The sequence below is a fragment of the Cyprinodon variegatus genome, unplaced genomic scaffold (assembly GCF_000732505.1).
Source record: "Cyprinodon variegatus isolate N-32 unplaced genomic scaffold, C_variegatus-1.0 Scaffold673, whole genome shotgun sequence".
NCBI classification, from domain to species: Eukaryota; Metazoa; Chordata; class Actinopteri; order Cyprinodontiformes; family Cyprinodontidae; genus Cyprinodon; species Cyprinodon variegatus.
Genome location: NW_015151126.1, coordinates 122,982 through 150,657, shown reverse-complemented (window position 1 = coordinate 150,657; position 27,676 = coordinate 122,982). Strand labels below are relative to the sequence as shown.

General features: G+C 37.3%; 1 protein-coding gene across 1 annotated transcript; it reads left to right on the top strand.

Annotated features, from left to right (window-relative positions):
* Positions 1-27,357, top strand: LOC107097118 (guanine nucleotide-binding protein G(q) subunit alpha). Its single transcript, XM_015394133.1, has 7 exons — positions 1-927; positions 17,127-17,311; positions 21,041-21,195; positions 21,275-21,403; positions 22,025-22,154; positions 23,694-23,847; positions 24,926-27,357. The coding sequence occupies exons 1-7, from the start codon at positions 792-794 to the stop codon at positions 25,114-25,116; spliced, it is 1,080 nt and encodes a 359-aa protein (XP_015249619.1). The 5' UTR covers positions 1-791; the 3' UTR covers positions 25,117-27,357.
* The last annotated feature ends 319 nt before the right edge of the window (positions 27,358-27,676 follow it).

Below are 27,676 nucleotides of genomic sequence, written 5' to 3'. Positions count from 1 at the left end.
GAAAAGAATATGAGCCCGGGGTGTAAAGCCAGCAGCACTGCGTCCTATTCCTGCTTCTTCCTCTGGCGCACAGCCTCTGACCGGAGCGCCTCATATCTGGGAGGGGAGGAGGAGCAGGAGGTCTCACTCGGATAGAATTTCGCTGCGACCTGTCGGACCTGCGCTGTGTTATGAGCGGCTTCCTTGGTTTTCCGAGCAGACAGCGGGGATAACTGTACTGTATCTCAGCCTAGCGGATGGGAGTGAAAGTCCGCCATATTCACCACGCCCGGAGAGCAGAGCCGCTGGAAAACAAACCGACAGCCTCGCTCATGTGTTTTTTTCCCCTTTTTTCTCGGCTAAACGGTCAGTGACTTGGAGCAACAAAGGAAGTATTTCAGCGATTTAAAAAATTAAACCAGAAACCATCGCTGAGGACTTTGAGAGAGAGAGAATCTACCGGAGCAGGGCAGCTCAGCGGAGCGGAGGATGTTTTAAAAGGATCTGTTGATCATCCGGAGAAGGAATTATAACAGTTATCAGAGCAAACCTATTCCACTGAAGCCGCTTTATACTCAGTTTGAAGCTTTCAAGAGGCTCGGAAACACATGAAAGAGGCTGACAGCGGGTAGGGGACTCCGGTTATTCCTCTCAGATATCTTATTTTCCGTGCGACTCCCTACAGACACGGTTTATCACAACATCCCGGCCTGTGTGAAGCTTATGGGGTTCCCTCCCCGACAAATGTGAAATTTGGATGACTGGAGGAGGGGGAAGGGGGGAGGGAGGGAACAAGTGGAGTAGAACCGAGAATGACCCTGGAATCTCTAATGGCGTGCTGCCTCAGCGAGGAGGCGAAGGAAGCCAGGCGGATCAACGACGAGATCGAAAGGCAGCTCCGCCGGGATAAGAGGGACGCGCGGCGGGAGCTCAAACTGTTGCTTCTCGGTAAGCTGGCTGGTGGGAGGGGAGGGGAGGGGGGGCTGAATTCCTCCATCAGAAAGCGCTCTGTCAGGAGGAGGTGGTGGGCTACTAATGGGGGCTTCCCACCTGGGTGAAGTGGGCGGTTGAAGCCTCCTCTCCGTTTAAGGAGTGGAGTGCAGAGATTGGCGGCGGAGCAGCAGGGAGAAGGCCTGGCTGGCTTCCTGGGTCTAAAACCACCTGATTTAAATCACTGGGACCTGTTGGTATCGAGGGAAACAAATGCTCACCGCCTATTATCGCTGCTCTGATGGGAACCAGCCCATAAAGCAGGGCCAGCCCAAGGTAGAAGCGAAATTAGTAGCCTACACTATTTTTATTGCACAACCTGAACTCCAATTAAACATTACTGACACTAAGTAATTGAGTCCTTTTATTTAATAATTGTTATTATTAACCTCACACATGGAAGCAGTGTGGAGTTAAGGGTTTTATAGCGCTTTTTCAAGTCAGCGGACTTGACCAAAGTGCTTTACACCACAATCAGTGATTAACCCATTAATGTAAACACTCACACATTGATGATGGCAAACTACATTGTAGCAACAGCTGCCCTGAGGCTTACTGAAAAAAAATCACAATCAGTAGACAATACAGGGGAAGTGCCTTGGCCAAGAACACAACAACACTGAAAGCCAGAGGGCTTGAACCGTCAAATTTTTGATTTCAGGGCTCCATCCCACGCCACTGTCACTATTGTTTGATTAAACGTTAATTGGAGTTTACACCCTCTTAAACATGCCTACAGGTGACAGAGCAACCCACCTTGAGCAGCAATTATACTAAAATTGTAAAAAAAAAAAAAAAAAAAATTTATTTAAGATAAAAATCTTTTTCTTCTGTCAATATGCTCTATCGAGAACTCCTCAAGTGGAAAAGTTTTAGTTGCACCTGGTTTAATGCAGTAAAATATCTTCTTTAAGGAAACTTTTGCTATCCGATTATTAATCGATTAATCAAAAAAAAAGAATCGATAGATTAATCGATAAGAAAAATATTTATTAGTTGCAGCCTATTGTCATGTTGTTGGTCAAGAATAAGGAATCGGTTCATTCGTAAAAATTGGAATTAAGCAGCATTTTGAGAGCTTAGCATATAGCTGTGTGATCTGCTGAGAGATGTTTGGTGGATGGAAAAGACCTTTGCACATCTGGATTTGTTTCTTTTGCTTTTTTCCTTGATTACTCTCAAGAAGAAGGTTTTGTGTGTCTAGTTGTTTTGTTTCAGTAGATCTACAAATTTGATTGTAACCTTATATTGTTGGCCAGGTTTTCCAAAAATTGTTTAAAGGCATGGCAAAGTTAAATATTAATGAAAAAATAAAAACATGTTAATTTGCCTGCTTATCACCAAAGCTGAATAAGGGCAGACCGAGAATAGAAAATATTGGAACAGATTTCCTGCTAGAACTGCCTCATTTACCACGCTCCTTTGAATTTCAGTGTCCTTATCCTTGTCCAATAGTGATGACTCACTACTGACAGGATCTTACTGTGCCAGGTGAGCAATAGGGATTTTAAATCAGAAATGATTGAATTAAAATGGAAAGATTTCTCCAAAGCTGAAGTATTAATGTCTCCCAGCACGTAAATGGAAGTACTCAAATTCCCTCAAGGGTCAAAAATGTAAAACACAAACAAGAGTAAGCGATTATACCGTCAGGGCAAATGAGCAAAATAGAGAAAATAATGATTTACAGTTATTTAAAAAGAAAACTTGCTCAGGGAAAAAGATGTGCAGCTGTTCAGGATGATTTGACAGAAGTGATGTCCCATGCATATCTGTGCTTAAAGAAATAGAAGATTGTTATCAATAAAAGTAAATTAAACTGCAAATAACGACTTAAAACACTTATCTACATCCCTTACAACCACTTAAAGCTTTCAACATCAGGGGTCCGTTTCATGAAGCAGGTTTACCTAAAAAAATTGTCTCAATCTGAAAACAGGGAAACTCTGACTTTTCCGGTTCACAAACGGAGTTTATTCAACCTCTGTTTCAGTCACCGTAGTAACAATCCCCCCCACAGCTAACCTGGTTGATAGCAGGTTTTTTTCAGTAAACTCCTAGCGTCCTATGTCTCTGCTCTGATACAGCCAATCACGCTGTTTTATTTCCTGGGTTAGTCAGATTTTTGTCCTAATTTTGTTCACTAGGTCCGTTACACACATTAGGTTTTAAAAACAAGCACTGCATGTCCGTTTGACGAGGATCTTATTAAAGAATGACATCCCCATCAACTTTTTCACAGGGAATTGAATATATATAGGGAGAGGATTCTACAACTCAGTTGACAGGGCATGAGATTACTTGTTTTTGTTTTTTTTAATATGAGTAAGATGCTGATCATTTTATTTTTATTTAGTTATATCTAAAGTACCTTAACAACTTAAACCTAAATAGATTAATTAATTCCATGGGGGAAAAGGAATTACTTTAGGGTTAGGATTAGGATTCACTTGATGATAACCTAATGAGCCTACTGGCACAATCTGAAGCCATTCTATGGGATTTATAAGCATTTATAACGGCCATTTGTCTGCAAAAAGACACTTTACTGTGTAAAAGAAGACAGATTTAACGTGAGGAGGGACCCATGAGATAAACCACGGTTCTATATATTAAAACAACATTTGTATTATTTCAACAATAAAAAGATGTTTTTCAGATATTATAAATACATTTTCAGTCAAGCTGATAAATGTATGAAGGGCCAATTAAAATGTGTAAACATTTCTAGATATATAAAGCGTAATTGTTTTACGTTCTAAAATTCAATTTCTGCTACAAAAATATAATTTATAAAATATATTATTACAGTTAGGACTAGGAGTGTTAATATGATCAGGAAGAATCTTATTTTAGTGATCTACAAACAATAGATTGGAGTGCAATAAATGTAAAAATGGCTTGCCATAGTCCACTTCATATAAACTTACGCATTAACTCGAGGAACAATCTTCTCCTTCGCCACCCTCCTCTCCTTTGTAGCTGTAGCACTGTATGTCTATCTTAAACACATTCTTTTTTATTTTATTTTTTTGCATTTCTGCATTAAAATCTCTGGTTCCAGTCAGGTGAAATAGGCACCTACTGTTGCCTGTTGTCATGGTGACTCATCAAATCGGTGCTCCACTGATAAGGACTTTTCATAGTTGTTGTGCACGCTCTTAGCTCTCAGTGGACCTCGTTAAGATTGATTGAACTAATTGATAGCAATTGATAGTGAAACAGAACACTCAGTGTTCGAAAGTTTTGGCTAGATCAATTTAGAGTTGTGGATTTGAATCTGAATTTGTTAAACCTGCTTCATGAAACCGACCCCTGGAAAATGTATTTATTTTGAACGGTACAGTACATAAAAATAATACACTGGTATCGGGGTTGAGTTTTAGTTCTTGATGTTGGTTGGAAGCCCCCCAAATCAGATACTGTTAAGCGACTTATGCAGCCTTGGACGGGCTCTGCTTCAAGGGCTCATTCAGGTGCTGGGCTTATTTATGAGAATAACAAATGTTCGCTGGGCAAAGTCTGCACTTTATTGGGTGTAATCGAAACAGTTTTGCAGGTTAAAGCCAAACTCTGGCAATGATTATATCAGAGGACCACAGGACCGGCCTGGAGCCTTGCTGCACTTCAGTTAAAAGCATTTGTGTTTAACCACTCAGGCATTGTTGTGTACAGTATGACTTTTTTTTTTTAAGCCAAGTATAAAACGATGATCCGTGTTTATTAGACCTTGACTGGTGACAAGTATGGAGATATACAAAGGTTTAGATAGCCAGGGTTTTTCATTATTCTGTTTCTATGCTTTGGTTATTTCATTTAGAGATCAGAAAAAGTGTCTATGGAGCATATAATAACTCCTACCCCTCCTTCAACTGTTGTTGATCACCAAGGGTCAGCGTGCTAAATGTATCCTCTATACTTGTCCCTTAGTTGTATATATGTATATTTCATACTTTTATTATATGTCCAATTAAGAACATTAAAACAAAAAACAGCCTGACTAATGAACCGGCTAAGATTAGCTTATCTTAGCAAGAACAGAATGACTAAAAAGTAAAATATTCTGCAGAATTTGCATTTTCTTAAGCATTACTACTATATTTGCAGGTTTCTGTCACATTTTTATGCTTCAGTCTATATAACTGGATTAATGAAATATTTATGTAATTATTAAGGTAAGTGTTGCAGCCACAGGTGCCTTTTTTTAAATCTAAAAACATTTTATTTTGTATTCTCTCACGTTTTAAATTCAATATTGATAGGCTGGACAGGAAAGTTTTATCTTAGGTCAGTTGATTTTTCTTGAAATGGAATAAGAAAACAAGTGACTATTTGATTTTAAAATTAGGCCTGCACCTATCGATTGTATTATTAAGTGATTAAAGTGATTAATCCACAGTTTTTTTTTATTTAATAAAATAATAAAATAAATCTATAAGTAAATTTAAATGTTTAAAAAATAAGAATTTGTAATATAAAAAATACTTATCTGGCATTTTGAATAAACCGCAAATGGCTAAATATGTAAAAAAAAAAAAAAAAAACATGCTTATAAAATCTAATTAACCTTTAAAGGAGATATCTTTTTTTTTTCTCAAATATTTATAGTTTAATATTTGCTATAGGGAGGTTATTCTTTCATTAAATGGCTTCTTTTAGATTCCGTGTAGCCTGCCATTACTCTTGGTAATGTTTCAACTCAATTAGGAAATAAACAATTATTTCAATAATCGATTAATCACAATGACGTTGATTAATTGTTTCACCTCTTAATAAAAAAAAAAGCATTTCTCAATCAAATTGGCTTAACACTAAGTTTTTTTGGACCTTTAAAAATTTAACAAAACAATTATTTCATTTTTCTTTTTTAGTAACATTAAGGATTTTACCTGCAAATTTGTTTTTAAACTTAAATATCGATTTTATGAAACAGTTATTATGGCCTTTGAGTTATATTTTTTTTCTGTTTCTACAAGTAAAATCAAATGACAGAAAAAATATGGCCCAGGAAGTCATTTTTTTCCCTTCACTTCTATTTTTTTTTTTTACCTTAATACTTTGAAAATGTCCTACTGCCCCATATCCAACTTTTCTGTTTTAACTTGTTTTTTAATGAATGTAAAGTCAGTGAAAGGGAGGGTTGATGACATTTCTTGTAGTTCTCATAATTGAGTAAGACATTCCCTCTTGCTCTCATTCACCCTTTAGTTATACTCTTGGCAAAAAACCTAAAACTCTGGAAAGCTCTGGAACATATATATTAATAAGAGAGATTAATGTTATTTTCGATGTTTTAGAGAAAACAGTTTTGTTGGTTAGTGTTTTTCTCAGGTTCTCATGGACGCCTGACATGACGATTCCAATTTTCAGTCTTTTTCAAAATAAATAATTTGTGTAAATTGTGTTTTCATTCAAGCATTTATTGTGAAAAGCATAATTAATTAAATGAAAATGTGCTGCAGGGGTCCCCTTTTTGTTAAGGGATTTTACTTCTAAGTCCTTAGAAGAGGCTATTAACAGGCTTTTAGCTTGCAATTCATACAGCCGTACATTGTACGGCCTTAATAAAAAAATTACAAATTGCACGCCCAGCTTTTCCCCTGGAAACTGTTAAAATGTTCAAAATTTCACAAGCAGCAGATGCTGGGGGACATTTTAATTTTTGCTGGTCGAAGTGCCACATCAACCAATCATAGAAGCTGATCTGGGGGCTGGCAGGGAGACAGTTTATTAATGCCTAAATTAACCTAAAATGTCAAAACCTGCTGGCAAAATATGTTCACATTTATTTAGGGATCCACGATATAATCAGCCCCCTATCGGTATCGGCCTTAAAACTTAATATCGGACATCGGCCACCCCACCGATATTTAACCCGATATTTGATCAGCTTCTGAGTTTATAAAGTCTAAAAAAAAAAAAAAAATACTACTACTTCTTCCTCAAAAACTTCTTTTTTACAGACTTAAAAACTTCTAAAGACGAGGGAAAATATATTGATATATTGCCATTTAAAAACACCATATCAATCTCTTTTACTAATGAAATATTGCTATATGTCTTCGAAATTTTGCCATATTTTTATATGTTGATATATTGACGCGGTATCGATCTATTTTACTAACAAAATCTCACAAGAATTTGCAAAATATCACGAGAGTTTGTAACAAAACGATGAAATTTCACGAGGTTTTGAAAGTAAAATAGATCGATACCGTGTGTTTAAAAATCAATTTGATATCGGCATGTGAAAATATATTTGAGTATATTATTTTTCAAAGTGTCAGAAATGGATAACAAAACTGCTATTTTCAATGACTACTTATTTTTGTCCAGCTTTAACATTGGTATCGATATCGGTTATCGGCAACATGAGTTTTAAAATATCGGATATCGACCAAAATCCCAATATTGTGCATCCCTACATTTATTGTTCTGGTGCTTGCAGTCTGTACCATATACCTGAAAAACACTAACATCTACTTCCAGCCACCACAAACAGTAGTGGAAACCCCCAAGAGGCGATCAGGCCTAAGGCAGCTGCTGCTGGATTCCCAGTGACTGCGCACCTCCGGTATGTGGGGGTCTGTGCACCTCCGACAGCGAAATAATATTTGAAGGCAGGATCGTAATCTTGTTAAACTGACTGCACAGATGATGCATTGAGGTGGACATCCTCGCTTAAAGACTTGTTAAAACTACTTTTTACCAGGTTATTGCAACAAATATAGCAAAGCCGCTCTCTGCCATTCAACAAAGGAGCACCACAATCATCAGATGCATCTGTGCACACTTTACACATCTTAATATGTACACGCATAAAAAATGAAGCAACAGGCGTTTTTTTTTTGTTGCTCAAATTACGATGAGAATGTAGAATTAAACTTTCTGATTGTTTGAATTAGCTTATGAAACATAATGCTGTAACTAAATATTATTTAATGTCTTCCTTATAAAATTTCCACCTCTAGTCAAGCACACATACTTAGTAAAAAAAAAAAATAGTTAAAAAGGTAGTGTTTTAACAAAGACATAAAAGTTAGCTGCATTCCACCTCAAAATGCAGGAAATAGCTTTTCATAGAGTCTGAATCTTAAAATTTTCCAGAGGAGGATCCCCCTGGACCCACCTAAGGCCTAAAGATGTGATTCATCAAGGTGTACACACTATGAAATATTCCTAGCTAAAAGCCTGGCTATGAAGCATTTCTACATCCAGGCATATTTCCCTAACCTCACTGATCTTCCTCAACTCCAAACAAGGTGAACCAAAGAGTCTTTGCTGATTCATTATGAGATGAAGAAATGCGAGAAAAAGTACTTTTCCACAGATAGAGATTCAGACTCTGGCACCAAAAGCTGGTTCTACGGGAGGGGGGGGTACAACTTTGAGTCAGACCAGAGGAAAGATACCCTTCTTTAAAACCCTGGTTTTAGTTTGGTGTTTGATCTTCTTGCTTCAAGGCAGTAAAAACACAAAACATTGACAATAGTTTTAAAGTTAGAATAGCATTCCAATAGCATGAACTCACTGTCTCTCATCTGACAACTATTTATCCTCATACCAATCAGCAGCGCTTAAGAAGCTCATTGTTAAGAGTCACGTATAGTTAAGAAAACTGCCGTATGTCACCCAGGATCATCTAAGCTTGATTATCAAACAGAAATGTGTTTGAAATATTAAGAAATAAAGCTCATGATAATTAAGGCATCTGTTTGGCAGGGATTCTGAGATCAATCATTTATTATTTGAAGTTTAACTGTCTGCCGACTCTGCATTTCTCCACTGCACTGGATGAGTCTGTTTTAGTGGAGCATGACGTGGCACCGACATGACTCTTAGGTTGGGGAAAAACCATACCAGTTCTGGCTCTGGTTAAACGCAGGAACACTTTTATTGGAAAGCCTCACATGTTTACCTCCTGGAATCTGTTTAGTCTGATTTTTCTTCTTTTGTTTTTTTGTTTTGCATTCTATCAATGTTTTTTTGTGTGCTTTATCCTAGTAACATGCATGTAGTCAGTTAAATAACATGCCGCTGTCATTTTGCACATCTCTGATGCTGCTCTGATGTTGCTATTTTCAAATATCCATTACTGTATAAATGTCCATAGCTGTATATTGGTTATTTATTCAAACTCTTCAGTTCAGTATTTTATTGTTTATATTTTAACTCTTCACTAGTATCTTATTCTTATACATTTTTCTAAGGTCCACATTTTTGTCATAATTTTTTCTATAATCTTTTTGCTGCTTTTAATAGCAGAATTTCCCCATTGTGGGTCAATAAAGGGATGTTCAATGCTTTTCCATGTAATGACATGGCGTTTAGGAGCATGGTTTTATGTAAGGCTAAATCGTTTAAGCTGAGTTAAACATTATCTGCAGTCATGAACCATGCTTTGCTTCATCAGAGGCTCCAGTTATTTGGAGTTGGAAGGACTAGTGCCATCATGCTAATCTTAATTTTACCTCCACAGATTCAGTAGATCAAAAGAGGTCATATTACTCTCAGCTAAATAATAAAACAAGTCCTTTAACCAATTATATGCTTGGGGGGTTGAATATTCTTCTGTCAATGGATCAAACCATTTAGACAGAGGATAAACTACAAACTTACAGGCTGCTAAAGCAACTTGGCTTTCAGCTGTGCTTCGTAGGGATGCTTTGTCCCTTTGTTATGGTATGGTGCACCATCACTTCAAGTGGTTGACCTAACCAAAGGAAGTTAATGTGTGCTCTTTTACTGTATATTCCCATAAACCATATTCTGTAAATGCATTGTGGGTTTTTAAATTCCCTAATTGCCTTGTTTCCTGTGAGACGACGGGGTTGGAAAAGTTTTCTTTAGGTTCACAAAGTGGGTTTTTATTTCTTTTTTTATGTCATTGCGGCTTTAAGTTTGTTATGCACATCCTTAATGTATTTTATCTTTAGATTTAAAACTGCAGAGCTTTTATTGTTTGTCAGCCTTCTTTAGGTTTGTATCTACATAGTTATTAAAAGTCACAATTTAGTTTTTTTTTTTTTCTTAAGTATTTTATGTTGTAATGAATTCTAAAAGGCAATCGTTCCTATGGAATGCTTAAATTTAACGTCTGGTAATAAATATAATTGAATCTCAAAATACTTTTACTATTAAATAGAGGTCCTTCCTCTATAGGTTTCTGAACATTTTCTCAAGAACTTCATTTTCTGGAACCTGTATTTCTACCTAGGCTGTTTATCTGTGGTTTTCCATTGAATACTCTGAAAGCCCAGCAGTTTGTGGAGCTTAAACTTTCTGACTCAGGTCGCATTATGTTTAGGAGAGAGTGCCACTGCAGAACGCAATAAATGAACTGCTCAATCAGACTAACGCAGGATAAAGCTTTGAATATACCACTGTAGTTTTGACCTCCTGAAATAGATTTATACTTTTACTGTTTTTATACACTTATTTACTTATATATATTATATATTTTTCTCCTTTTATATCATGATATTTAAGCAAGTTGCAGACATTCAGGTTTTCCAAAACTGATATATTTAGTGTTGTTTATTATCTATTTTTATTGCAGCACAATATATATACATACACCTAGATCAAATTAACATTTCTATGATCCCCCATTTGTTCTAAAATGTGATTTTTTTAATTTATATAATCACATAATTTTTCGAGCAATGCACCGATTAGCTGGGCATTTTACCTAGATCAACATTTCTTGATCAGTAATCGGCTGGACACTCATTAATCTTTTTTTCCATCTTCGCTAAATGTTTGAAAGGACCTGTTCTCTATATGTAAACACCTCAGCCAAAAGGATATACTTTCTTGCACTTTTCGTAATTGGATAAATAAGTAAGCTAAAAATAGAGATCAAGGACATATGTTATAATGCATAAGGGATCTTGCAGTGTAATTTTTGTATGTCATGGTCTTGAAAAATAAAAAAGCAATAACAAAATCCAGCAGTCTGTATCGGCCAAAAAAACTGGCCTGGTCGGTGCATTTCTATTCCTCACAGCAGGCTATTTGTATATAACAAAAAAGTAACTAAATCATAGATTTTCAAAATAGCTACAAAAAGATATGGTGGTCCCAAATGTCCTATGGGAATTTTTTTTTTTTGCAAAGCCTTGAAAATACTTTTGCAATGATCCAATCAAGTAAAAATCTATAGATTATTTTAGTAGTTTTTTTATTATCTTAGCTCTGTTTGCCCTGCTGTGCAAATTATTTTAAAATGATTCCCTTATAAAGAAATGTTTCAGATAGTTTATTCATGTGTCTGTTTGTTAACTCACGCTGCATGACAACATTTGATTAAATGCCATATTTAAGATTAAGGTAGAAGAAATGAAGGGTCCTTATCATTATCTACTCCCAGCCTTCCTTTCAAGTCGGACAGTTTTATCTGTACGTTGGGAAAAGAGAGCCAAGAAAACTGTTGCTCAATGGGTTACTGTGTATTCTTACATCTCCAACATCTGACTTGACATATAAAGGAAATTGCTATCAATGTATTACTGAGATCTTTAAAAATAATGTTCATTTATTACTTATAATCTTCAAGGAACCAGTTTGAGATTAACTGAATTTCATAAGATGGTGTTTCTTATATGTTTTATCTTTTGTCTGTTGACACTAAGTGTTGTGTCACTTTAATATATTTATTGCCCACCCAAGTAGGGGTGGTAAATATGTTATTTATTCAGATAACATTGGGACTGTGTTGTATTGTTTATGAAGACACACCCTACAGGCTGTGGGATAGAACAACAAATGAAAGTAAATTGAGCTCAGATCATGGTCAAACAGATAATTCTGCACATATATGGCATAAATTCACCACAACATCCTCTCAAAACATAAGGGTGGTTTAAAATAACACTCAGCTCCAAGTCAAACATATATCAGTGAAAACTCTTGACATAAACTAGTGAAACTAAACTATTATGTACAAAGAAGAAAGAAAGGTTAAAAACGATAATCAATTAGATGATGCAATAGTATCACATTATAGCATAGATTTAGTGTTTGAGAACCAAAATTTATCTTGAAGAATTTGGGATGTGATCAAATAAGCTTTTAACCAAATTAGAGCAATTGGAATGTTTTCATACAAATTCGCAAATGCAAATAAATAAAGGCATTTAAAGCTTGAATGAGGGTCACATAGAGCTCAGTACTGGCGAAATGCTCTGCAGAGTAAAGCAGCTTGTAAGCCACGCCCCTTTGAATATGAGCCCAGGGGCCCTTATCTCAGCGGCAAGCCTTGTGTGATGTGTAAGGACAGAGTGATCCATAGTTGGGAGTTTATGGAAGTGAGTTTTCTGCAGAACTTCTTTGAAAAGGGGCTTTTAGTTGTTAACCTAATAAAGTGAATGTTTGTGATTTCCAAACATTTATCAACTTTGTATAACCAATTAATTTGAAAATAGCTCAGCGGCCCAAATTGAATCCTTTTTAGATCACTGGACCCAGATTTAAATGACTGCGTCCTTTTTACACATTTACACACTTTCATAAAGCCTTAATCAGTGCAACCAAAACCTAAAATGGAACTCAAAGGTTTTTATGTCTTATAATTGTTTTTACAAGCTAAAGCTAACGCAGCTATTTAGTGTTCCTGTTTGTTTTTTCTGCCTCTTTGTTTAGGCAAAAAGTATGTTTTCTTATTTTCTTGGTCTTTCAGAAACATTTGTACGGAGGATTATCTGCACAATCATTGTCAGCTGCTTTTAGCAGCCAGATAAAAGCAGCTGTGGGAACTTTGTCAAGGCCATGGCTGAACAAAGTCCACCTTAACATCTAACCAGCCTTTAACAAACACATGCCTGTCAGTGAGAGAAGGAAGGACTGCAAACGTCACATGATTCTTGTTTGAAAGTGGTTGGATCAGCAGAGTAGAAACTGAAAGGCTCAAGAAGTAATAAAGAAGTGCACTGGAAGTCATTAATTGTTTCACATGACTAAAACTCCTTGAACAGTTTGCAGACGATGATTTAAAGCTAACCGCTAAGCAGTTTTAGGAGTCACAGGAGAGACTTTATGAAAGTGAAAATAACAGCAAGAGCCTGCTTAATAAAAGATGAAGTTCATCACTAACCATTTCCTATTATTGAGCTGAAGCTGGTTGGCGTTGTCATATTACAGGGGAAAAAAAGTGAAACCAGATTTTTAACTGAAGGTTTATAATTCACCCTAATATCCTTTGATTTCTTTAACCAGGGTATTTATGTTCCTATTTTAGAATCAATGCCTCAATTATTTCATAAATACAAAACCTCCAGTTTTGTTTTTTTTACTTGCAAATTTTTAACTGTTGTTTTGTATATTTGTATATAATAATGTTATCAGGAAATAGCATTTCCTGTCAACTGTGAGCTTGTGGGATCTGTCAAACTTTTGGCTGCTGAAAATGCAGGCTGCGGTTAAAAGGCTGATATTCTCAGGTGAACTCTGCTTGAGGCGATGCAGTGAGCTGATTCCTTTTTCTACATGTAAATTTGGTAATGAGTTTGCTGTAGGGAACCAGAGTTTAACAAATGCTGATGCTGTTGACACACACACACACACACAAAGCATTTTCTTCTTGAATAAAAATTCATATTTTGTCATTCTTGCCTCCTATGAGAAGCTGCTGAATGTATAAAGCAGGTTAATCCTGGGTGACTGCAGTCCTAGAACATGTTGCAGTGGCGATAGTAGGTAAATATTTGTTTTCAATCAGTTGTGGCGTTTACCTATTTTCTCCTCTCCTTCCTGTACTTTGTGATCTTTATCATTTGGGGCAATGTAATTTATGTCCGCTGTCAGCATTTTTAGCGTGAGACTGTGAAGCTGCCTATATATTACATTAGCATCTGAAATGGAAGTTTATAACAATTGGAATATATTAGGCTGGAATAATTGCGCTCAACGATTTATTTGCGTTATGAATGCTGCACCAACTTGTGTCGTGGTTACTATTTATTTGCGATGCGATTTGCGTGTTGTGCAGCCTAAGCCGCCATAATGGGTAGACGTAGTTAACAGTGGTATTGGGCTGCATGCGCTCGCCATATTTGTTTTTCCCAGACTTTTTGATCTTTTGGGATCCAGACTTGGCCCTGTAATCCCTAATTGCTCTGAGGAAATGTCTACAAAGAACCCCCATTTAAGTTCCTCATTTGAAAATGCGAGTTAAATGGATGGAGATCTTAAAATTATTAAAGTTATTTTACCTCTAAAGCTGTTAAATATATAAAGCATATTCATTCAAGGCAGGTGATTGAAACAACAAACCTTCAAACAAGGAGCCTGTCTGGACATCTATGTTCCTGTTAAGCTTTCTTTATTTCCCCCGTGTGATAAATCAGAATCATATGATTTTTCATGGATAGGGAAACAATATTGTTTTATTGTGAAAAAATAGGTGATGCATTAACTCTGCTCATGCAGTCAAGGTGGAGTCCAGGGTTTGAGTTGAGATCCATTAGTATATTAGGCAAGCTTTCTTCAAATATGCAGATTTCTTCTTTTTAAGATTTGTGTGAAATGTTTTCTTTCTTTAGAGATGCACTGACCAGAGTTTGGAGATGGTTATTTTTGCCTGAATTCACTTCTAAGGCTAGTTTCACCCACCGTCAAGATGGAGAAGCCGAGCTGCCACATGAGTAAAGCATCCTAGACTGTTGGGCGAACACGCAGGCCGTGACGAGGCGGGGGTTTTCACATGGGTGGCAGTTTGAGCATCACAGAGTAGCGGGGTGTGCCTGACCACCAAAAATGTGGGGGATGTACTTAGAAAATAATAGGGTAGACTTTGGTGTGTGGTGTTCTGCAGCAGTGTATTTTGGCCTTAAGAAGTGCTTGAGTATTGAGTATTCTTATTATAGAAAGACCCTTTTTTTGTTTTAAACGGTACAGCAGATCAGACTGCTGTTTTTTCCCCCCACAGTCACATGGCTTAAACCTGCATTCAGTGCAATTCAAAAGTATAAGATTTCTTTGTAACTTCTGTCCCTTTTACTAAGATGGTCTTTAATTAAATCTGCCCTCAGAAGTCAGGTAGAAGCCACATGTTGGAAAACATTAGAGTGAATAACATTATTAACATAAAGGAAGACAGGTCAGGGATAAAGGTGAAGAGAAAAGATCTCAAGCCTGGAACCTCTCAACAGGTCATGGCTGTCCACCTACACCTGCAGCCTGACATAAAGCCATGTAAAAGCCTATAGAGGTATACCTCAAAATGCATGCGTCAAAGACTTCTGTGCTATTTTGTGTTGACAGCCGCGTAAAATCCCCACATATGTAAAAATATTCAAACGGTGCGAATGCTTCTGCAATCCTCTGCAAGTATGACCTACCAAGCCCTTCCACTCTAGACTGCAGACCTGCTGGTCTATAGTTTGCAATATGGGGCAGATTTAGATCATCAGTAAACCAAAAGAAATGACACCCCCACGTTTTCACACCTACGGTAAATACTTCCAGTCATCACTGAAGGCAAAGTGCTGCTTTTGGTCTTTCTCCGTGATAAAAAAACAGGCTGGGGAAAAAGAGCCCAACAACCCTTTTTATTATATGTGGTGCTGCGAAAGACAGTGAACAAAAGCTGCGTATTTGAGGGGGAAGCTAGAGGACGCTGGAGTGGACAGACATCTTGCCCTCACTACGTTCAGCTGCACGGCTGTCAGTCAGAGGTGGCAGTCTGCAGTACCAGGGCCATCCGGGACATCGTTCTGTCTCATCTCCTCTTCACCCTCTACACTTTGGACTCCACCTACAACACGGACAGCTGCCATCTCCAGACGTTCTCCCATGACTCGGCCATTGTAGGCTGCGTTTCCGAGGAGAACAAGCTGGAGTATCGATCGGTCATCATGAACTTTGTGGACTGGTGTTGGGAACCACCTGTGCCTTAACACCAGTAAGACCAAGGAGATAGTGATTGACTATAGGAGAACACACCCAGCTCAGTCCCCCGTGAACATCCAGGGACAGGACATAGAAACTGTTTACAAGAGTGGCTCCAGCTTAAAACCTCTTATGACTCTGTGGTGGCATCAGCCCTCCTCTACGCTTTTGTGGGCTGAGCCCCTGGCAGTGCAGAGCGGTGCAGAAAGAGACTGAACAAACTGGTGAGAAAGGCAGTTTCTGTCTTAGGCTGCGCACTGGACTCAGGCAAGGAAGTGGCTTAGAGGAGGGTTCTGTCCAAGCTTACATCCATCATGGACAACACTTTCCACCATCTGCACCAGACTGTAGAGGAGATGAGCAGCTCCTTTAATGAAATATTTTTATACCCTGTTTGTAAATAGGAGCGCTACTGCAGGTCATTCATCCCTGGTGCCACCAGACTTTTTAAATGCGACACACAACAACGGCAATAATGTATAATGTGCAATTTACTATTTAACCAGTTTCTTATATTTGACACTCAGTGCAACATGTTCGGATCATTCAGGATGCGTATTAGTGTCCAGGATAAACAGTCTGATTGTTTTGGTATCATGCAAAGCAGTGTGCCTCTGGCATTTCCATTGAAAACAGGCATGATTCATGAAGCAGCTCAGAACAAGAGCTAATAATTCCTTTAAACCTTCAAGGATGACTAGTAAACAACCTATTGTACAGCTTAATATTTATTTCATTGTACAACCCTTAGGACAATAGTAGATATAACCTTGCTTTTTTCTAATCTTTCTATTTCTACTAGCATGATGCTAAAATTTCAAAGCTTATATTAATACTCAGGAATATGTTCGATACCATGGAAATAAAAATGGCAAATACTTAAAGGCATAAAAACAGATGAAAGAAGTAGAAAAATTTGCAATTTTCTATCTCGACATACAACGTGCTTTTTCAAAGGAATCACACATTCAGTTATAAATAGGCCAATTATAACACAATATGACAATATTTTTAGGTTGTTTTAGTTATTATTTGTTAAATAATAACTAAAACAACATAATCTTGAAATGTAAAAATAAAAGTAGGAAGAATACCAATCATTTGTTAAATTAATATTGCATCCGGATACAGTGTTTGAGAAAGGATCCTTTTGACAACCCTGCTTTCTGCAGTGTTTCATTAGGAAGTGTCAGGCTGCCTTATGAAACCCAGTTCAATACAATGTTAATTAACTGCCTGTGCTTTTATTTTCTTGTCTAAATTTTTAGGAACTGGTGAGAGTGGTAAGAGCACCTTCATCAAACAGATGAGGATCATCCACGGGACTGGTTACTCCGATGAAGACAAACGGGGTTTCACCAAACTCGTCTACCAGAACATTTTCACATCCATGCAGGCCATGATCCGGGCCGCCGAGACGCTGAACGTCCCCTACAAATACGAGCACAACAAGGTATTTGAGATCTTCAGACTTCTGAAACTGGGAGGATTACAGATACAGCCCTGGTAATTAAAGGTCACAGCGGTGTGGGATAAAGTGAGAAAGTTTGCTCTGAAGTTTTCAGGCCAGGGCTGAATATTTTTAGAATACAGTCTATCTTTTTTGGAGCAGCCATCCATAATGATTTCCTGCTGATTTTTACACTTCCTGTGCCCTTACTGCGCTCCAATGCTCCATCACACCCTTTGTATATTAGAGCATGTTCTTGTTCGCCCACATACTGGCCATGCCCACATAGGGGCATATGAAAACAGAGAATACCAGACGGCTTCACATTTTCTGCCTCTCCTCAGCTGGATTTTACTCACTTCTTCATCTGGAGTCGTTCTTGTAGTTGTTGATTTGGGAGCGGATGCAGTGGCCTTGTACTGACCTATTATTACTATTATTATTATCATTATTACTCACTGTTTATACCCTGTGAGAGGGACAAATGAGAGGAATTGAAGAGTAAGAGATGTCACCTTGGTAACATTTGGAGCTGCTGTAGTTTTGTTTGTTTTCTGTTGGAGATGTTTGCTCAGGAAAAAAATTATGGAAACATTTGGGGGAATTAATTCATTTATTGTATGTTACAATCTGCTTATTGTTTGAATTTCCTCCAATACAAAACAATTTTCATAGCAACCTGGAGTTCAAATGGAAGCCTAAATTGGATTGTAACGAGGTCTGTCGTTGTGTTTGGGTAATTATTCTCAGCACGTACCTTCTTATTCTATCCCCTTAGGGATTTCTTGTGAGCGATGGAGTCTAGTGTTGTTTCAGTCGTTTTTGTATTCTCTATTATTCATAAACATTAAAAAGAATGCAACACATTTGCATATTTATACGCTTTTTTCATAATTTTCCTATATTTAAGAAAAAAGAAATATTTTGTGGAGTTACACTAGCTAGATCCAGACATATTGAATCAAGCAATCACTTAAAAACTTTCTGACAACTTGAAATAGGCTTAAAGCAATTCCTGACTGAACAAAAACCAACACTAAGTGACCAATCCTGCTAATGACCTCCAGTCAGTGGAGACACATCGAAAAGTTGTGGAACACCAGACTTTCTCCAAGAGTTTATCAAGGACAGAGGTGTATGATGTGGGAGGTGATGTTCATATCATGCAAACTATCAGACTGACCCAAACAGGTTGCTGTTCTCCACCTGCTGCGATAGTAAGGCGGCTGTGGACCGAGCAATGCTGGGTTTTATTAAGACACAGCAAAAAACAATCTATTTTCCGTTTGGCTTGACAGAGCGTCCAAAGCTGCCCTCAGTCAGCTAGTGGACATGTGTTCGCCTACCTTGCAATCCGCCGCTCAGGGTGAGGCAATGACGGAGTCCAATGGGTTTCACTTTTACCTTTTCACAGAGCTTTTCTCATGTTTATGTGAAAATTAGAAAGAAAATGTGTTTAAAACACAGTTTCCACAAATGTTATACTCGTACATTTTTAGTTTAATTCTGATAGATTTCAGTGTAACGACCATTTGGGCTGAAATGTGCTGGACAGAGCCACGGAGAGAGTCCAGATGTGAGTTAAAAGACCAATATGCTCATAAAGAATAGGTGAATTTCAGCATGAAAGAAAAAATTGCGCTGATAATGAGATAATTTGGATTTATTAAGCTTTTAGGACAGTATTCAGAATGAAATGTAATAATATAGAGAACTTTCTCACCCTGCTAGAGAAATAAAGGAAATGTCAATTTCTTTTTTAAAGAGGCAAGGCAAGGCAAGGCAAGGCAAATTTATTTGTATAGCACAATTCAGTACAAAGACAATGCAAAGTGCTTTACATGATTAAAATACAGGAAGATAAAACAGAATCAAAGCAAGTAGGAAAAAAAAAAAAAAAAATAAAAAAATAAAAAATGCAGAAACAAAAAAAAAAGAATATTAAAAACAGTTGGAAGTTTTTGTTAGATTACATTTATTTATTTTTTTCTTTTTTTTTTTATAAGAGGCATAATAAAAAAAAGTAAAAAATAACTATGTAATGTATTTTCTTCACCGACCAGTAAGGAACGGTGGACCAGGACAAAAAGATCGCAGTTCTCCAGATTCCACAGAAATAGATTTTATTATATATTCTGATCATATTTTAATTTTTAGCAAGCAACATTGTCACAGATTATTAAGTAAATAACTAAAAGTAACTGTTTTTTGTCGCTTGTGTTATAAAAGTAAAAGGCTTTTAAATACTCAGTTAGAATGAGATCATGATTATGAGCATGTATAACAATAGAGAAAACTTATCAGTATCAATACAAAAAAAGTCTGTTTAAAGGATTTGGCCTCTCACAGCCAAGCAGGCTTGGTGGTCTGAGCTCTAATTACAATTTAAGTTCTGCCCTTTTTCTGCTGGTCCTTATTTCAAATACTGTAGTTAAAACAAAGATTTATAATCATTGATACTGATATATGATCATGCATTATCAGCCATATTCCACAGATGTGGTGACAAGATGGGAACAGCTATTATTTTAAAGGAACACAAAGGCTCATGTCATGTTAACAATAAAAAATATGTTTATGATCTTTAAAACTTTTAGGATAATGCTCAATGCATTAATTAGACAGTTATAAAAAATATTTTGTCTACACGTAAGATTATATAAAGATTATAAGATTATATAAAGATTATAGAAAAGATAATAGCCATAGCCAAGCACTTTAAAGGTCCGAGGCTGAAAACTGATTTTTATATCTACTCAATTTATCTTGGACTCTTGATAAACTTTGCAGCTGTGAGACAAAAATAAACAACAGATGAAATCTGTAAAGGTTTATCCTCTTTCATTGGCGCTGTAGGTTTCATAATGTGTGCCCGGCTCGCTTTTGTTAAAATGGGAAGTGTCTGTCTGTGACAAAGGATGAAACCACGAAACTCGCGTCACAAGGGAAGTGAAAATAAAGCTGACATTCATGTTCGTCTTTACAGTAAGTCTCACTTAAACATACAGAAAAACAGCCAGATTTGCATTTTGTGCATATAGGTCAATAAAATCACTGAGTTCAGCACAGATCCTGCAGACCCGACCATCCGGGAAATGCTGAAAGTAGAAGCCATGTTTGCTTTTCCTGGACATTTCCATAGCTATGGGGAGCTGAAAACCTATCAGCTCCACTGAAACACTTGCAGATTGTTTTGTTTTTTTACTGCCAGACCTACTAGAATACAACATCTGCTATATTCAGAAGTATTATTAACCGAGTGCCGTTATTTTAATGGCTGATTAGTAGGTTTTAGACATTGATCTTGTGATGGATTTCATATGCATATATCTTCATGTGTCAATGGGAAAATAGATGATCATAAAGAAGTATTGTCTATGAGTATGTCATAAATAACTGACATTATAACGGCTTTCCTTTGAATCTGTGTGAGAGAAAGCCTCAGCTATTCTCCCTCCTGTATAGGAGATCTTTAATGGGAATCTGGGGCAGAAACACTTTCTCCCTAATTTGTTTAAAGCTCCTGTGAGATATGAGCCTCAGATATTAGCTGCATGCTGAGCCGGGGGGTACAATGAAGTATAGCAAGTGATGTAAAGGATGAACTAATAATAATGAGGACACCGATTTCTCTTTGTAACGTTTTGTTTTCTTTTTATTATTTACAGATGTTTCTGACTTTTCTGAGCAGTTTGTTAGTAATTTATTAATCTGTATTCCATGTACCGGTAGGCCAATGCCAACATTGTTAGAGAAGTGGACGTGGAGAAGGTCTTCAAGTTTGAGAATCCTTACGTTGATGCCATCAAGAACTTGTGGAATGACCCCGGCATCCAGGAGTGTTATGATCGAAGGAGGGAGTACCAGCTCTCAGATTCTACTAAATAGTGAGTAGAACAGGACACCGTTTTGATCGGGATGCCACCCTAATGAAAAATAATTTCCTATTCTGTCTTGTCCTTCTAGTTACCTAAACGCACTTGACCGGATCGCTGAACCTTCCTATCTTCCCACCCAGCAGGATGTGCTGAGGGTTCGGGTTCCCACCACCGGCATCATTGAATATCCATTCGATCTGCAGAGCGTCATATTCAGGTGATGTCGTATGACTTTTTACACATTCATATTCCAACTTTATTGATTCTCTACCATCTCATCTGCTTAGTAAAACTAGATACATATTTAGATATATTTTAGTTTCAATTGTTTTAGGTGTTTTGTTTGTTTTTTGTTCTGACCTGAATAGGATTCTGTCTTTTCTTTCCTATTTTATGTCGCATCTAGGAGAAAGACTCTTTGTGATTTAAATCCTTTGGACAAAGAAGGTTAAGGGACCAGATAGTTAAATCAACATCAATAAAAATGGTCAAAAATGTAAAATAATGATTTAGTTCATATTTATTTTGTAATTCAGACAGTAATTCTGGCACCAGTGAGTTTTTTAAAAAAGCATAAACGTGGAACCAAATGGATGCACAGGGATTCAACATATAAATAAAAAAGCAGACTGTACTATAAGGGCAAATTTTCCAACATAAGAATAGGTACTCTACAGTTTTTAAAAATTACATAATCCTAAAAAAAACAAGGGATTGATGGGGATCTCCTGTAGCGGCCTGTGTTACAGAACGGGTGATGATGATGATGATGATGATGATGATGATGATGATGATGATGATGATGATGATGATGATGATGATGGCTCTGTTTTGACAGGATGGTGGACGTTGGGGGTCAGAGGTCAGAGAGGAGGAAGTGGATCCACTGCTTTGAGAACGTCACATCGATCATGTTCCTGGTGGCGCTCAGCGAGTACGACCAGGTGCTGGTGGAGTCAGACAATGAGGTAACTATTGGGGAGCCATCTGTTCCCATTTATAGAAGAAAGAAGAAGGAAAATACTAGATGGTAATGATTTTTTTATTTTTTTATATGAGATCCTAATAGCATGTTTGCTTTCAGTGGATCTGAATTTGAGGTTGAACTGATGCTTTCAGTAAAGTCTGGATACCAGGTTTTCATCCTGCTAGGATGTGTGACGCTTCTTCTGCTACTTGGAGAACATTCATAAAAGATCAGGTGGCTGTTCTGAATGCTGCATCAGGTCACTTTGCTTCTGGAGAATAAAGCGTCTCTGTTAGGTTGATAGAAGCAGCATAATGAGCAGATTTTATTACTGTGAGCTATAGTAACCACAGACTGGTAGCTCTTCGTGATGTCACTGATAATCAGTTCAACACTGAAATGAAGTTCTAGAAGATCAACAGTCCTTCTCTTATCCTCCATCTTCAGTGCACTGAAACATTTATTACTATCTCTTAGGGCTGGGCGATAATTCAATAACGATATATATCGATCGATAGACGTGTGGCGCAATAGAAAAAAAGAGAGTCGATAAAAGTTCGATAAAAAAGAAACGCAGTTTTTCTTCCTTCTCATTGTAGCCTAGCATGTAGGTTTATGCTAGTCACTACTTCCTCCCAACCAATCACAATCGCGGACCCAGGCACGGCGTCACCAAGCGCCGCCCTCTCAAACCACAACACAGAGCACATGAAGATGTTGCAGCAAGGAGAGGCGGAGGAAATTGTACCAAAGAAGGGTTTTTGTAGTTCGGCAGTCTGGCAGTATTTCGGTCATGGCAAGTCGGACAAAAAACAAACCACAGTCATCTGGAAAATGTGTCGGGAACCAGTGAAAACGAAGTCTGATAACACAACCAACTTTTTTTTTTTATCATCTCAGCCGCTCACAGCCGCAGGAGTACGAGCTGTGTAGGCCCGGGCGCGGCTCTCCTCCGAGGAATCTTCGGAAATTTCGGGAAAATATATATATATTTTCAGTTCTGGGCAGTTTCCCACGTAGTTCTAACAATTGAGATAAAAATGCTGAGGGGCCAGCAACTTCAAAGTAATAATTCAGGTTAAAGCAGGAAACTAAGCTGAACCAGGTTCAGCTTAGAAGAATGGGGGCGGCGGGGGGGCATTTATTTATTTGTTATATTTATTTTGGTCACTTTTCTGGTCACTTTAGTTTATTCTTTGTCAGTATTTAATAATATAACTCAGGTCTCTTAACTTATTTTTCTTTAAAACAATTCTGTTATGGTTAAAAAAGTTGGTTAAATAAAGATTTAATTCAAAGTCTGTGTTTGTGTTTTTTATTAAAATTAAATCATTTAGCAATATTATAAAAAGTCCAGGCAGAGCTGCAAAATATGGTTTCAAATAATTATCGATATCGATCAATATGCATTTTTTTTTATCGATAAGCTTTTTTTCTATATCCCCCAGCCCTACTATCTCTCCTCATGGGTTTAATTAAGTCATTTTTGTCTTTGATCAACCTTCACTGAACCACATCTACATTTGTGTCCCCTGGTCAGAACCGAATGGAGGAGAGTAAAGCTTTGTTCAGAACAATAATCACATACCCCTGGTTCCAAAACTCCTCTGTTATTCTGTTCCTGAACAAGAAAGACCTGCTGGAGGAGAAGATCATGTACTCCCATCTGGTTGACTACTTCCCAGAGTACGACGGTGAGTTGTCGTCCTTTTCATTAAAGAGCTTTATTTGTCATTTCTTTTGACTTGCCGATCGCCCTGCTGGAAGGTCATCAATAACGGGCCTTTTTGTGAAGATGTAATTAAACCCATAAAGCAGAAAATACTTTTAGGTTGAACAGAATCTTCCTTCCTTCCTAATGAGCATGATGAAAAACCTCAAAGCTAATTTAGTACCTGATAAGGAAAGCTGAACTGAATGTGATGTCATTTATTCATTGAGGCATAAAATAAGAAATGCTGCCCCCTGCTGATGACTGGATAGAATGCAGCTCTATATATATATGTATATACTGTATATATATATATATATATATATATATATATATATATATATATATATATATATATATATATATATATATATATACACACACACACAGCTGCATTCTGTGCAGCACCCCTTTCTTTACTGGTAGGGCTGGCCTGAGTTTTTCCCTGATATTTTCCCATTGCTGGGTTACAGAGGGCGACCGGTTCTTCCTTTTACAATCTTTCTAGATCCTCCAGACGCTGCTGATCCCTCATTTAGAATCTCTTCAGCTCACCCCTTAGGTCCTCTACAGGTTTTGTGTCTTGGGACTGAGAAGGCTACTAAAAATAAGTTTAAATATCTTTCTGAGGTTTCCTCTGTGTTGATTGGCGAACCATGTAATATTTCTGGTAAGATTATTTAGACCATGTAAAATTCTGAGGTAATGCAGAGGATACCAGGCCCTTAGAAGCGAAACAGACTCCCAGCATTACAGATCGTTCACCGTTCTTCACAGCATTTAAGAGGAGCACCCCCCATCATCCTTTGTTTCAGGTTAAACCCATCTGAACTATGTCCATGGCTTTAAAAATAATTAAATTGCCCCGTCATCAATTTGAATTGAGGTGTCTTTCAAATCATGATGTGCTTGTAATTGTTAATTAGACCTGCCTTTTTATAGTGTTAACATTAATTTACAAATTCTTTCATGTCAAAATTCAAAATGTTTCATCTCAGTTTTGAAATAAAGACAAAGATCAACCGGTTGCATCCATGGTGAATGTATTTCTTCCTTTGCAGGTCCTCAGAGGGATGCCCAAGCAGCTCGAGAGTTTATTCTCAAGATGTTTGTGGACCTGAATCCAGACAGTGACAAGATCATCTACTCTCACTTCACCTGCGCCACCGACACGGAGAACATCCGCTTCGTCTTTGCAGCTGTCAAAGACACGATCCTGCAGCTCAACCTGAAGGAGTACAACCTGGTGTAGAGCGCGGCCCCCCCTGACACAATGACTGACTCGATCCGTGAACAGAAGGCCTTCATACAAATACACACTTATGAATTATCTAAGGAAAACAGAAGCTGATGGTTGCATATGACTAATTTATTGGCCCTCTGACGTCTTGGTGTGCTTTGGGGGGAGGCGGGACTCTTAAAAGGTCATCTTGCTATTCAGGAGTTGGGGGGGAAATAGGTGAAGCTCCCGTTACACCTGCCTTTTTATAAACCAGAAGAAAAAAAAGTTTCCTTTCTTTGTTTTTCTTTGTAACCTTCATTGTGTACCCATAATTCATTCTGACGGTTCATCATGAACCTTTAGTCTAACAGAAAGTGATGTAACAGCTTTCTAATCAACAGCATCCTTTTTTTTCTTTCATGCACGTCTCTTCTGTTGTAGGCCTAAACTGTGATTTTTAAATTATTTGAGAATGATTTGATACCGATACACTTTGATCATTATTACTGTTATGATATTCCATTGCTTTGGTACCATTTCATAAGTAGAGCACATTTGAATGTGGAGGTGTATTTACAGCGTTCTGACACAAACATGAGGGTCAGCACAAACGGAGGAAATCGGCCGTATGCTGAGCGACCGGCTGCAGAGTTTCCTTCCAGCGGCCTGACAGGAGGACAGAGGGGCTTGTGATTTTAGAAACATTAATGTTAAACTGTGCCACATCCCACCTTTTTCTCTTCTTCTTTAAATAGTTTAAAAAATGTATTACCAACGCCAAAACGACTCGATCAGCGGACCGCTCTATAAGTGTTTGTGTCCAACCGCAGCCCGGCTGTGCTGACTGTTGTGGCTGAACTAGATGCGCGGCATAAATCCTGTTGATTGCTACGTAATGAAATAAAAAGGGCACAGTGTTGATGTGCAGGTTGTACCAAAGCAAAGCCCTCTGTGTTTATAATCAACACCTCTTTACCTGCGATTTGCTTTCGAGTATTTTCCTACAACATAAGCCTGTATTTTACATTTATTGAGGCATAGTGCAATTATGAATGCTATAATCATTGTACATACATCTCTCTATAAATATATATATATGTATGTGGCAGCGTCTTTGTTGGCTTTGTAATCATGACCTTTTTTGGGCAGATTGAATGTGCGGTATTGAAAATGTGTATCTGTATAATTGTACATCCATCGGCTAAATCAGTTTTGTTCGAGGAAAAAAAAAAGTTATTTACATGCTGTTTTTTTTTTTTGTTTCCTTTCTTTTGTCAGGTGAGAATGTAAAAGTTTGCGTTGGTCACATTAATCTCTCGATAAGGAGATATCATTTAGGTTCAGAATTACTAACATTAATATAAAACCCGTACTAATCCTAGCTGTTTTATTAAATGTACTGTTTTGGTTTTTTTTTTTTTTTGAGAGATGGTGACCTGAATCAAATCTAAGAGCTTAATTCTTACGTTTTCTCCCAGCAGGCCTCAGAATGGAGCACTTGTTTTCATAATGCATACATCTCTGATTTTTACTCATGATGTTTAAGTTTTATAAGGTATTAATTAGCTTTGGAGGCTCTTGTACACATGTTGAGTTTTCATGGATGTGCTCCTAATCCATCACATTTAAAGGCAACATGTTTCGTAGCATCAGTCCAAAAAGAAAAGCTGTTGCCTTAAAGCAATTTGAAAGAAGAATGAATATTTTAGGGGGTAAATGTTCTACAAACTGGAACAGCCAGTGTTTAAATCAAGTAATTATTGTACACAATCTCAAACCATAAGTAGAATAAACCATTTATTGGTGCTTTTCACATTTTCTTTTTTTTACATTTTTTTTTCATCTCAATTGCCATTTTTATTAGAATGTACAGTATTATTTCTTTTTTTTTTTATTTATAAAACTCCAACAAAACTAGAGTTCACCTGTACATATTGCCTTATTGTTGAGCTGTGCCTCTTAAGTCTCACCAAGGCACTTTTTTTTAAGTATGCAGTGAAGCTAATGAAACTGATAACGTCCCGTTGTAATTTTCATGTCTGGTTGGTGATTTTTCTTTTTGTTGTTCCGTGCTGAGAAGCCCTGGGAACGGCTCTGAAGTGTAGCTCATGTGACTGTAACAGCAGGACATTAGAAGCACCTCATGAACGAACTGATTCACTCTGTTCATTTCTGTTGTCGCATCTGATTCATGTCTTAAATGTTTTTACCGGAGTGCATTATGATGCATTGAACTGCCTGGCACGGATTAAAACAGCATGGAGGCGTGTGGAATGGGATTGCTTTTTTTGATTTTTTTTTTCCCACATTCCTATTTTGAAATCAAGTCATAACTTCAGAAGGTAAAATAAGCATATATTCATTTTTTCAGCTTCATTGAGGGGAAAAATCCCCACCAAAAAATGTAATTGCAAGATCTAATCAAATGTTCATCACCCCTGTTGCCAAAATCCTGGCAATTGACTGATTATTAAAATATTAGTCTGAAAAAGAAAAAAAATGCTTAACTTTGATTGAATATGACTTGTGATTTTTTTTCTTTAAGTAGAGGCTAAAGAAACTGTTTTTTAATTTGCTATTTTATTCCAAA